This window comes from Lutra lutra, chromosome 7 (genome assembly GCF_902655055.1).
Source record: "Lutra lutra chromosome 7, mLutLut1.2, whole genome shotgun sequence".
Taxonomy (NCBI): Eukaryota; Metazoa; Chordata; class Mammalia; order Carnivora; family Mustelidae; genus Lutra; species Lutra lutra.
Genome location: NC_062284.1, coordinates 59,464,541 through 59,478,110, shown reverse-complemented (window position 1 = coordinate 59,478,110; position 13,570 = coordinate 59,464,541). Strand labels below are relative to the sequence as shown.

Here is a 13,570-nt window from a genome sequence, read left to right as displayed (position 1 = left end):
TGTGATTTTAATTTACATTTCCCTGATGACTTACTGATGTTAGGACTTCTTCATGTGCTTGTTTGTCATTCACATATCTTTTATGAAGTATCTATTCAAGTCATTTTTTTTTCAAGTCATTTTTAAAGCTAGATTTTTCTTTTTAGTATTTCTTATTTATTATTGAAGTGTGTGAGTCCCTTACATATTATGAATACAAGTCCTTTGACAGATTTGTGTGTTTTATTTTTTTTTAAAGATTTTATTTATTTATTTCACAGAGAGAGATCACAAGTAGATGGAGAGGCAGGCAGAGAGAGAGAGAGAGAGAGAGAGAGAGAGAGAAGCAGGCTCCCTGCTGAGGAGAGAGCCCGATGCGGGACTTAATCCCAGGACCCTGAGATCATGACCTGAGCCGAAGGCAGCGGCTTAACCCACTGAGCCACCCAGGCGCCCTGATTTGTGTGTTTTAATACTTTACTGTCAGTCTGTGGATTGCCTTAATGGTGGCTTTGAATAAGCAAAATTTAATATATTGATGAAGTCTGATTTAGAAATGGTTTTCTTTCTATGTCTTTTCTTTGCCTACTCAAAGATTAAAAAAAAATCATAGTTGTGGATTATTAAAATGCCATCCCTTTTAAAAAAAATGATTTCCATTTTGAAATGAAATCCAGTTTGGATGCTTTTCATTTCCCTACATTTTATTGACTGAATGTTTGTGTCCACTCAAAATTCATATGTTGAAATCTAATCCCCAGTGTGGTGGTATTTGGAGGTCACGACTTTGGGATGTGATTAGATCATGACAGTAGGGCCCTCATGAACGGGATTAGTGCCCTTTAAAAAAAGACCCAGAAAGCTCCTTTGTCCTTTTTGCCATGTGAGGAGCCAGCAAAGAAGATGGTCATCTAGGAGCCAGGAAGCAACCCCTTACCAGACACCAAGTCTGCCAGTGCATTGATCTTGGATTCCCAAGCTCCCAGAACTACATTTTTTGTTTAGAAGCCACTCAGGATGTGGGCTTCTGTGTGTCTCTACTGTGGATCCTATTTCATAGTAGGGACATGTCTGTGAAAGTTCATGAGATCCTGGATGCTTAAAGATGCAGAGGGACCTTCATACCATCTTTTCCACATGTCTCCCTAACATTAGGTTTCCTTCTTAAAAATATTCCTGATAATTAATTTACCCTCTGGGTGCTTATAGGCATCGAAGCTACCAGAAATGAGTCACCTTTTGGGGAATACAAAATGTAAAAAATCGCTTCTTGGAATTAATAGTTTCTTCCAGTAGAATTTTACACAATATAAATTTCATTGAAACATTAGTGTGATCAGATCTGAGAACCAAATCACAGTTGACTTTTGAACAATGTGGGGGTGAGGGGCACTGACCCCTCCCTCCATGAAGTTGAAAAACCTCTGTGTTACTTTCAACTTCCTGGAAACTTAACTGCTGATAGCTTACTGTTGACTGGAAGCCTTCCCAATAATATAAAGAATTGATTAACACACATTTTGAATGCTCTATCTATCATGTACTGCATTCTTACAATAAAGTAAGGTGGAGGAAAGGAAATCATAAGGAAGAGAAAATATGTTTATAGGTCTTATACTCTATTTGTTGAAAAATAATCTGCATGAAAGTGGACTGAGCAGCTCATACTCATGCTGTTCAAGGCTCAGCTGTACAGTCCATGGACTAGGGTCCATCCGGCTTCAGGAGTATAGTGATTGGGATCAGTCATGATCCCAGTCTGAGCAGCAGAAGTATGGTTAATACAATGAGGAACAGGTGGTGTGATCAAGAGACCATCTTCCCTTCTTAAGCATGTCAGGGAACATTTCACCGGGGAAATACACCTGTGCTCAGACAGAGTAGGACTGTTCATGAGGAGCTGGAAGAAAGAGGCATGGAGAGGTGGAGAATGAGGAGGAGTGAATATTGCCATGCCTTTGGGTGTGAGACCCCAGCAGTGGGAGAGGAGACTGAGGAGCTAGCCCAGGCACAGCCCAGGATTGGGTGAGGACTTTGCACCTTGCTCTGTGGCTTCTCTGCAGAGGCTGGAGTGCATGGGGAGACTGGTGGTACCCAGGTCAGTGAAGAGGCTTGAGCAGTTGCTTAAGGTGACAGTTTTCAAATTTTCAAGTAGTTGTGCTTCAGGCTGTTAGTCCCTCCAGTAGAATTTTGTCCAGTGTGGGGGTAGGACCTTTGAAGATTTTCCCAGGCTCTGTGGGTAAGTCTAAAGCACCCCAGGTTTTGAAAACCACTGGTTCAGAGGAATGACGAGGGAGTGAGAAGGAGAGGAGGGCCTTGATTAAGAGGTACTAGAAAGTGAGATGGTGACTCCTCTTGGTGACCAACCATCTGTAGGGCGTGAGAATGTGGGAGGATTCTGGTTTGAGCAAGTACAAACATGACATCAGTGTCAGGCTCCTGCATGGCAACAGGGAGTAGGAGATCTATGGGAGTAAAGTGGGAGGTTTAGCTGTAGATAGAAGGCCAACTTACTGTCAAGAAATACCCATTTTTATCACCTAGAAATAACATTAACTTTGGGAGGTTATGGTTCCGTCCATTCAAATATTGCTGATAATAGTGAAATACTTTCACCTTGTCGTTCATATTCTTTTCAAAGGGCGTATTTCACTCACATTTGTTAGGCACTAAGATTTGTTGCATGCCAGTGACGTAGTGTGATGACTTTTAGGCTAGATGTTATTATCGTTCTGCAGACATGGAACTGAAGCTCAGAGAGGTTATTTGATTTCCCTAAGGTCATTTTAGTCAGGAACCAGGTAGAGCCAGGATTCAAAACTCCTGACTTTGCCAAGGCCAGTTTGCCCTTGAACCTCGGTCTCTCATAGCCAGAATGGTGGGATTTTTTTCTGTCATTTATATATGGTAAATGTGGCATCCAGGCAAAGTGTGATTTGCCCAAGAACTTAAGCTGGTAAGTACAGAACGGGGGTGAGAGTCCAGGTGCCGCTTCCCAGCCACTGCTCTTTTCATTTGAACTTCTTGCTTTGCAGATGACTGAGTTTATTTTCCTACTTGTTTCATGTACAGTTGGACCTTTCCCTCTCAAATGGGAAGAGTTAAGAGAATTATGAATGTCATTTTGAAGGACAGAAACACCATCTGAGAAACAAAACTAACTTTCAAAGCTCATTTGTTTTGGAGCAATGTATGACGGTACATTTTCAGCCTGTGCATGAATTTTTTTTTTTTTTTAAATTAGGAACCTGACTTTCATGATGATGATAGAAACATGGAAATAACTCCAGGAGAAAAGGTGCTTCGGAATACCAAAGAGCAACGGGATCAGCAAAACCGGCTGAGGGAGATCGATGACAGACTGAGGAAACTGAAGGAAAATGTGGTAAGTTTTTTTAATTTCAATTTTAATTGTCGCCAGCAATTGTCTTAAAAAAAGCTTCCAGTTTCCTTGGACTGTTTTATGACTGGTTTTATATTTGTTAAGTCTGTCAAGAAAACTGACATGGGAATTTGTCACAATTTGAGTAAAAATATGATTCATAGAACTTAATGTAATATTATACATACTTTATGTGATGTAATAAACCTATGAAATACTACGTGAGGTCAGAATAATGATCCACACACCTAATATTCTGTACCTGATGGTGACATGTTTTTTTTAATGGAAAAAAATTGGTAGTCATTCTCCATAAAATCATCTTTATATATTGAACGTACAGCTTAAATTCTCCCACTTTTTGTTCGTAATTCATAATATATTGTTATTCAATTTAAATATGTTCTAAATCCTTCTTGTGCCTATCTCATGTTTTAAGAGCTTGTCATGTAAAAACATTATTGCTGATGAGAGAAAACTCTTAAATCAACTAAATTGTGAGCTGGTTGATATTCTGATCCTATCAGAAAGTCTCCATAATGTTATGATTTTCCAGCTACCCAGAGGATGCTTCCAGCTGAATCCTTGGCTTTTACCTAAAATGAAACATGACAAGGCTCAACTTATGACTCTCCCTACATCCTCTCTCGCAGGGCTGGTCTTGTCACAAATGCCAGCACATCTCCTTTCTGTCTCCTACTAAATCCTATTATCTTGGGTGATCTTCAGGCCTCATTAAGTTTTAACCACTATGGCTAATTTGCTGTCATATCTTGCCAGCGTTCTTTATGACTCTGAAAATCTTCTCTCTTTTGTCATGGCGCGTATCACCCTTCTGTCAGCATTGTCACCTCCTGTCTAGCCACTTAAACCTGGTCAGTCGCTTCTCTCATTATTCCATTTTATATGCTGTTGCATCGGTGTAAGCATCAGGTAAGTGATTTTGATTAAATTCTGATCTCCTTAGAGCTCTCCCAGAGTGTGCACTGATCCCGATGGAGATTTCCCCCCCTTCTGCTCATGTGCAGCTGAATTGCTCTGAACCATTTGCCAGCCATGGACAGCAGCCCTGACTCGGAGCCTAGAGGGTAGGCAGGTTGCCTCATAAGGGCCAGACAGCAGATCGAAGGGGACTGAATGCATTGTGCTTCTCTTTAACATTCATTTTTATTTACTTTTCATGGGAAATGAAATGAGAATTATATCAGGGACTCGTCCATTTTTATCTTCTGAGGGATTTTTTTCTCCTTGGGGCTATTGATACAGGGAAGAAGTAGAGGAAGTAAGAATGGTTAGGGAGTGTAAAGAGGCTCTTGGCCAATAGTTGTGGTGGTAGTGATGGGACACTGCCAACTTGGTAAATAGGGTGTTTGTGGCTTGACTGGTTTTGAAAACCCTGGGCACTTCTCATCCTGTACCTGCCAATCCAAGGCAGGCAAAGCCTGTCATTCTCCATATTTCAGCTCTCCTGATTTCTGACCATTTGTCATATGCCTTGGACATATATCCATTATTTTCTGCTATGTCTCTACTCTTATGTAATTCTGGATGCAAAACCTGGATCCTTTAGGAAATCTTACATTTTTTTTCCAGTGTCATGTGAAAGTTGGCTAGACTCACAGAGATATGGTAAATATCAAGAGTTGGTTGTTACCTAAGTGGAAAAGAATAATACGCATAAGTAGAGAAGAACAAGTACTGTGTGCCTACGGTAGCAGGCGCTGGTCCAAGTATATTATAACTTACTATGTAGTCTTTATTAGCACTCTTGAGGTCAATATTACTATCCTCGCTTTCCACATGAGGAAATAGAAGTTGAGTAAATTACTCAAGCATATGTAGCTACTAAGTGGAAGAGACAGGATCCAAATGATCATCTTTTTTAAAAAAAGATTTATTTATTTATTTGACAGAGATCACAAGTAGGCAGAGAGGCAGGCAGAGAGAGAAGGGGAAGCAGGCTCCCCCCTGAGCAGAGAGCCTGATGTGGGGCTTGATCTCAGGACCCTGAGACCATGACCTGAGCTGAAGGCAGAGGTTCAACCCACTGAGCCACCCAGTCACCCCTAAATGATCATCTTTTATCAACTATCTTGTTTTACAGTCAACATTTGGAGAAACTGGTATGATAAAGGTGTATGAGTACTGATCTGTATCATCTTTATGTTTTAATTGCTTAGCATCTCATGATACCCTGTGGATCACATTGCGTACCACGTGTGTGAACTTTTTAGGGAAGATACTACTCTGTAAGGCCCAGTGTACCTCATAGATTTCTAGGTACTTTGTGGATGGGGAATCTGGAGACCTGAGTCCTTGTTTCAAGGTTGTCAGTGACCTGATCTGTCAACTTGATAAATCACTTTTTCCTCTTAGAGTCTTGGTTTTCTTACTTTAAAATCAAGGGAGTAGGGCTAGAGGCCTTTGTCCTTTTGCCTGTGATTGCTGGCATACTTTTTGGCAAAAAATGATGTTATTGGTAGTATCTAAAGTTTAGCATGTATGCTTGACAATTGGTATTAATTGGTTTAAATATTCTATTGAAAGTTACTTTTGGAAGTTCAGTAAAACTTTTTAGGAGAATGTGAGATTGTCTTCTGTGTAGAAAAAAGTTAGCCCACTACCTATAGACCAAAGAGTATGTTTTCTGAACGATACCTTCTAGAAATGGCTAATTTTGCAGTTTTGTCTTATTCTTCTTATTATGAGAGAATATTGTTTCAAGATCACTGGGTAAAAGCAATAATTTCTGGCCATGAACTGGTGATTTAGGGATAAAATTCATACTCAGTTTTAGGGATGCACTGGTCAAGGAGTGAAGGAAGGGGCAGCGTAGGAGCCCTGGGGATAGTCCTGGAACCACCTGAATCCCAGGATTGATTTGCCCATAAAAGTTGGAAAAGTGACTTAATTCTGAGGCTGTGAATGCACGTGTGCCTTGGTCAAGATTGACTGAGGAAGTGGGATCCAGTTAGTCTGGTTAGTCTGAAGGAGGTAGTGGTATTGGTGTCATTAAAACCAGCTGTCAGGAGCTAGGGAAGGCAGGCACAATGGGATGAGGTTGAGGCTCGCAAGCGTAGTATGAACTTTAGCGGGCAGACAGGAGTCCCAAATAACAGCGGTGTAAGTAGAGGAAGGATGAGCCATGGCTGCTGGAAGCAGCATATGTGGAACAAATCTTCAGAATTCGCTCGCTATGAGTCAGCGATGGTATGGAGCTGATATGCTGCCTGTATGGGAGAGGCGAGCAAAACAGATCTTATGGATAGTAGAGGACAAGAATGAGGAAGAGATTTAAAAGCAGGTCCTGTGAAGGATTGTTGGTGGGACTGAGTGTATTTATTTAGCTTGGTAAAGAAGAGGGGTGTGTGTGTGTGTGTGTGTGTGTGTGTGTGTGTGTGTGTGTTGTGGGGAACGAGGGGATGGTTTAGTAGAAAACCACACAACATCCCTCTCCCAAAGATATCTAAAGGACTACTATTTGAAGTATTAGTCTTAATCTTTGACAGCTTAGCTAAAAAACATGGTGATGGGGGGTCCATGAAGAGAGAGATTTCTCGTAAGTATTAAGGAAGAGTTAGCATGATTCAGGATTGGTCTCTGGAATTGATCTGTCTGGGGCAATGTTTTTGAGGCTGGAGTGAGTAGAGAGGGTTTCAGTATACAAAGGGTGGCTGGATGGTTTGGTCCAGCACAAGCAGGAAGCTTGCGTATGGCAAATGGAGGAGGCGCTGTGCTTTGAGCTCTTTGTCCCACATGGTGGGGAGGATTTGTGCTCAGTCACTCATCTCTTGCCTGGTTGGTTCCTGTGGGCTGAGGAGTATTGCTGTGACCATGGATAAAAGCGTTCTTCTATCAGGCTAACTACTCGAATGGAGATAATTTGAGATGATAGAATCAAGAGAAAATGAAAATAGCTGTATTCATAGAATAAGCAACACAAGACAGACCCTGCAGATGACCTCTCCGTCGTTTGCGTATGATGGGCTCTGGTCCCTGTCCCCTGATTTACCTGTCTAGCTCAGAGAGTCACTTTCTGCTGTTTTAGGTGCTTTACAGGCCTCTTTGCCCCTTCACTCTTTGAAACCCACTCTGCTTTTATTTCCTCCCTGGGTTCTAGTTCTGCTCTGTAAGCTTCTGTACATGGGACATAGTGGTTAAGAACCAGACACTGAAGCAGCCTGTTTGGGTTTGAATCTCAAACTCTGCACTTCTTAGCTGTGTGACCTTGGACAGGTCTCTTGACCTCTCTGCTTTAGTTCCTTGATCAGTAGAATGGGATAGTTGTAATGAATACCTACCTTATAGACTGTTACGAAGATTAAATTCATCTTAATTAATGTAAAGTGCTTCAAACAGGGTTTGGCATATTTTGAGCGCTATACAAATGTTTATTATTAGTATCGTTACTCTTATTATTAACATTACTAAGGTGGCATTTACATATGCTTGTTTCTATGGTAATGAGGAGGGGTATAGCAGAAAGGATGAGATTGAAGATGGCGGTGTACAACTTAGAGAAGGATCAAGATGCCCCTTTTCTGATTGAGGATGAAAGGAGAGAAGGATGGGCCTAGAAAGGCAGGTTTGGAGCTGAAGAATAAGTGAGAGAGGTCATGCTTGCATGTTCTCTATCTAGTCTGTGAATTAGAGATGAAAGCATATGACTGGAATGAGAGGGCAGAGTAGGGATGGGACCTTGAAGCAGGGTGGGGAAGGATTGAAATAGATGGTGTGAGGAGGAGAGGAGAGCAATGGTGAACTGGGAAGACAGCCCTGCTGAGGCTGGAACCCTAGCTAGGACAGGGAGCCAGCCCGTGGGGCTTGGGGTCATCTCTGACAGCCCTCGGCAGTCCAGCAAGAGCGGAAGAAATGGGTCCGGAGCTGAGGCAGGGGTGAGGAGAGGTTGAGTGATTGCAATGAAAGACCAGGGAAGCAAGGGAGTTGGTGGTGCCTGTGAGACCATACCGGAAATGGAGAAAGGAGACAAACGTAATATGGCTGCCTCAGGTAACGGTGGGGATCTCTTTGCCCTTCTTCAACCTGGTTTCATAACTTAATATTGTAAACATAGACAAGAATGGCAGACAGCTACCAGAAGAATGAGGTAGATCTATATATCTTGGAAAGATGTCTGTGATACGGTATTGAGGAAAAAGAGCCTGTTGCTTAAGACAATAGTATGATTCCATTTTTATTTAAAAAATCATAGAAAAGTGCTGGGATAATATATAACAAATGCTAAGCAGTGATTACTTTTAGTAGAGATGGGATGGATGGGGAGGTGATAAAAGGAAATTCACTTTTTATAACAGACTATTTAAAGGGAAAAGTGTGTTGGGATTATGGATGTTTTTTATACCTTTTCTCATACTTTTCTCTATATCTAGACTTTCCATAAATGTACATGTGTTGCATTTGTAAATAGAAACAATATTTCAAAATATGTAAAGCATTGATATATATGAAGGATCATTACTTATTGTCTTCATGGATTTAGGAAATTAGAGTGAGTCATCATAAAGAATTATAATGTATAATAAGTATAATCACCAGTACTTAAAATTCACATTCAGGGGCGCCTGGGTGGCTCAGTCAGTTAAGCATCTGCTTTTGTCTTGGGTTATGATCCCAGGGTCCTGGAATAGATCCCCACGTTGGGCTCCCTGCTCAGTGGGGAGACTTCTCCCTTGCCTTCTGGCCCTTCCTGCTGCTTTTGCTCTCTCTTTCTCTCTCTCTGTCTCAAAAAAATAAAAATAAACAAAATTTTTAAAAAAATTAAATAAGATTCATATTCAAATAATCTTTAGGCCCTAAATACACTTATCAGACCAGCAAAGATAATGATAAGTATAATTACGTCATATTGGGAGTGGTATGGAGGTAGAGGCAGCAATATTTGAACAGTATCAAAATATTAGCTATTTTATTTATGGTGAAGAAACATTTTTTTTAATTAAAAAATTAAAAAAATTTAAAATTCCAGTGTAGTTAACATACAGTGTAATATTAGTTTCAGGTGTGCACTGTAGTGTGGAATCACTCAGTATTCATCACAAGTGCACGCCTTAGTCCCCTTCACCTATTTCACCCATCCCCCACCCACCTCTGGTAACCACTGGTTTGTTCTCTATAATTAAGAATCTGTTTCTTGGGGTGCCTGAGTGGTTCAGTCTGTTGAGCATCTGCCTTCAGCTCAGGTCATGATCCTGGGGTATTGGGATTGAGCCCCGCATTAGGCTCTCCACTCAGGGGCGAGTCTGCTTCTCCCTCTTCCTCTGTGATTTCTCTCGGGTTCACTGTCACTCAGATAAATAAGTAAAATCTTAAAAAAAAAAGAGAGGGAATCTGATTCTTGGTTTGTCTGTCTCCCTCTCCATCTCTCTCTTTTTTCCTTTGCTTCTTTGTTTTGTTTCTTAAATGCCACATATAAGTGACACCATAAGGTATTTGTCTTTCTCTGGCTGACTTATTTCACTTAGCATAATACTCTCTAGATCATCCATGTTGTTGCAGATGGCAGAATTTCATTCTTTTTTTTTATGGCTGAATAATACTTCATTGTGTATATATACCATATCTTCTTTATCCATTCATCTATTTATACACACTTGGGTTGCTTCCATAATTTGGCTATTGTGAATAATGCTGCTACGTTTTTAATGTAGGGGTGCATGTGTCCATTTGAATTAGTGTTTTTTGTATTTTTGGAGTAAATACCTCATTATTGGTAGCTTGTTAAGTTGGTTATTTTTCCCCTGAAAAGCAATTGGTCAACTGTTGACCTGTGACATTATTTTTATTTTTGATCTGCACAATTCCACTTTTAGGAACATATACAAAGAAATAACAGCTAAGAGGAACCAAACTAAACAAAGTAAGAAGCAACTTAAATGCTCTCAAATAGAATGTCAAAGCAATTTATACATGGTCTTACCCATTTAATACAATAGTAAGGTAATAAAAATGACAAGTATATGGATTTTGTCAACAAAAGACTTTTAGTTGGAAATGAGTGATCTAAAACAAAAAGATAAAAATTCTAGATAGATTATCAGTATCAACTATAACTATTTAATATATATAATTGTATAAAATTATCTATATATCTTATATGTGTATATATATGCACACACTGACAACAATCTGAAGGGGAATAGAATATAAATGTTAATAGCTTAGTTCTATTATTTTACACTTTCTATTAAATTGCCTTTATCCCTGAAGAAAGTGACTGATAATTGAGGTAATTTTATTATTTCCTTGTTTTATTTATATACAACTTAACCCTTTACTATAATGATAGGCTTCTTGAGTAATTTAAATAAATAGTAATAATTCATGTTCAACCTAATTTTTCAGAGGTATTGAGTGTTCCATTGTGATAATAAGACTAAGGGGATTTTTTTTTTTTCAAATAAAGAACATCTTTAACTTCTAGAATTAGGTAAAAATGCTTTTAGTGAAGTTGCATAATAATTCTAGCTTTCACAAATCAGAAGAATTCAATTCTAGTTTTTGCATTTTCGAAGGAAGAATCAGCAATCCGATCTCATCTCATGGACTCCTTTAATGATAAAATATTCTCAAAGATGTTTTGTTAGTATTGTTAGCAAAGGTTTTCCATGGTTCCAATCATTCTAAATGCATTGACCACACTTTTTAGGTCTTTATAGTGTCTCTTTTGATTCTTAGTTTGAACTTCATTCATTTTTTTCATCATTTGAAGTCTCTACTATTTCTTCCCACATTCTTTCCCTTTTTGGTTTCCTGGAAACCACTGAGCTTGGCCTTGTTTGGTGAACTGCATTGTCATTATTGCATCAAAATGTTTAGCACTCTAAGCCTTGTTGCTGAGCATTGTGGATAAGAATGTGGTTCACAAAGGATGATAAATCCTTGTGTTCTGATTCTTATTTCGACATGCTCTTGCCATTTAACCTTGTATAAGAATACATGGACCCCAATCAGAAGACTGGAGGGTTTCTTCTGCTCAGTGAATGGTGGAGGGTCTACCTTCAATTACTAAACAGGCCATAGAATCAGAATTATAGAATGTGAGAGCTGAAGGGTCCCTACAGGTCATGTGGGCCAGTCCCATGGATTAGAAACTGAAGTCTTGAATAGCCAACTGATTTTACCAAGACTCACAGTTAGTGATAGACCTGGGCCAATCCTCAATTCTTTTGACGCTTCAGTCTGTGAGCTTTCTGTTACATTCAGCCGCTCTAAGTCACATCTGCTCAGACCAGCCAATTTTCAGCTAAGATTTGGGGCCACAGACAAATGTGGGCTTCATTCTAAAGCCTTTAAACTCTTACATTTATATATCTTTCTCAAATTTGGTGGAACTCCAAACAAACCTGACATGTTTGTGGTTAAACTGGATGATTAGTGTGCTTTGATATTCATACATTAACTAAGGCCTGAGTTGGGAAAGGAATTATGCTCCCTGTTTAGCGTCATTGTTGGGAAGTGTAGAAATTATTTAATCTTTCTTTGTCATTTGTAACAGCTTTCAGGAAGGTAGATGATAACAATGATAATGTTGATAACAATGATATCATTGACATATACATTATTGGTATTTTTATAGAATTTACAGCCTTTATTTTTCCTTCTGTAGGTGTTGGCAGGGTGTTCGATAATGATGCAAAATATTTGGCTGTGAACTTTTGAGAGTGGGATTTGCACATCCACAGTGGAATAAACCTTGAAAAATCCATTCTCAAAATTATAGGCAAAAAGAAACACATTTTGAAATGAGTAAGTAGAGCACAGAATTTTCAGAAGCACATCATCTGATAAAATTTTTTGCAACTGAATGGTATCATTTAATCATTGCAAAACAGCATGTAGCAGTTAGAGGTACATGGCTGGTGTTCCAGAATTGTTCTAGAGTGAGTCAGTGAGCTAGTAACCACTTTAAAGCTATCAACTATGTGTAGTATTCAAATATGTTGTAGAATAAATTGAAAGAACAATTTAGCTGTATTACTTTGGAATAAAATATTAAAGGTAATTGGATTTTTTTCATTAACTTATTTTGTTTCAACCATCACTTTAAAAAACTTATAAATACATTAATAGATTTCAGTTTCAAATATATTTTGGAACAAGAGAGTGTATATATATATATATATATATATATATATATGCCTTGTATTCTGCCTATATAATAAAACATTTAAAAAATTATTCAGGATATTTTCTTCTGGATTATGATTTTTAACATGTATTATAATAATGCAGACTTGATCTCATCATAGAAGTGTAGGTATTGTGCTGTTTCTGAATGATAATGTACAAGTCTTGAATGTCATCTTAAAAATGAACTTTTTGGTGGCAATCTTGTTTTAGAATATTACCCAATTTTATTTATTTATTTATTATATTTTTTATTAAAGATTTTATTTATTTATTTGTCAGAAAGAGAGAGAGAGAGATTGATCACAAGTAGTCAGAGAGGCAGGCAGAGGCAGAGGGAGAAGCAGGCTCCCTGCTGAGCAAGGAGCCTGATAAGGGACTGGATCCCAGGATGCTGGGATCATGACCTGAGCCGAAGGCAGCCCGCTTACCAACTGAGCCACCCAGGCGTCCCTAATATTACCCGATTTTAAAAAGCTTTGTTTTTAAAAATTTTTAAAAAATTTATTAACATATAATGTATTATTTGTTTCACGGGTTCAGGTCTGTGAATCATCAGTCTTACACAATTCACAGCACTCACAATAGCACATGCCCTCCCCAATGTCCATAATCCAGCCACCCTATCCCTCCCACCCCCAGCAACCCTCAGTTTGTTTCCTGGGATTAAGAGTCTCTTATAGCTTGTCCCCCTCCCAAGTCCCATCTTGTTTCATTTTTCCCTCCCTTCCCCCCACAACCCCTGCCCTGCCTCTCAAATTCCTCATATCAGAGAGATCATATGATAAGTGTCTTTCTCTGATTGACTTATTTCGCTTAGCCTAATACCCTCTAGTTCCATCCATGTCATTGCAAATGCCAAGATTTCATTTATGATGGCTGCATAGTATTCCATCGTGTATGTATGTATGTGTGTGTGTATGTGTGTGTGTGTGTATATATATATATATATCTATATATATATATATATATATATATACACCACGTCTTCTTTATCCATTCATCTGTTGATGAATATCTAGGCTCTTTCCATAGTTTGGCTATTGTGGACATTGCTGAAAA

At 39.0% G+C, this 13,570-nt stretch overlaps 1 protein-coding gene across 5 annotated transcripts in view; it reads left to right on the top strand.

Moving 5' to 3' along the window:
* The window catches only part of FSIP1 (fibrous sheath interacting protein 1), a 319,482-nt gene that overhangs the window by 199,577 nt on the left and 106,335 nt on the right, over positions 1 to 13,570 (top strand). For all 5 annotated transcript variants that reach the window (XM_047738801.1, XM_047738802.1, XM_047738799.1 and 2 more), the window contains exon 10: positions 3,224 to 3,364. In XM_047738801.1, coding sequence (XP_047594757.1) covers positions 3,224 to 3,364 — 141 coding nt within the window. The remainder of the gene's footprint in view (positions 1 to 3,223; positions 3,365 to 13,570) is intronic.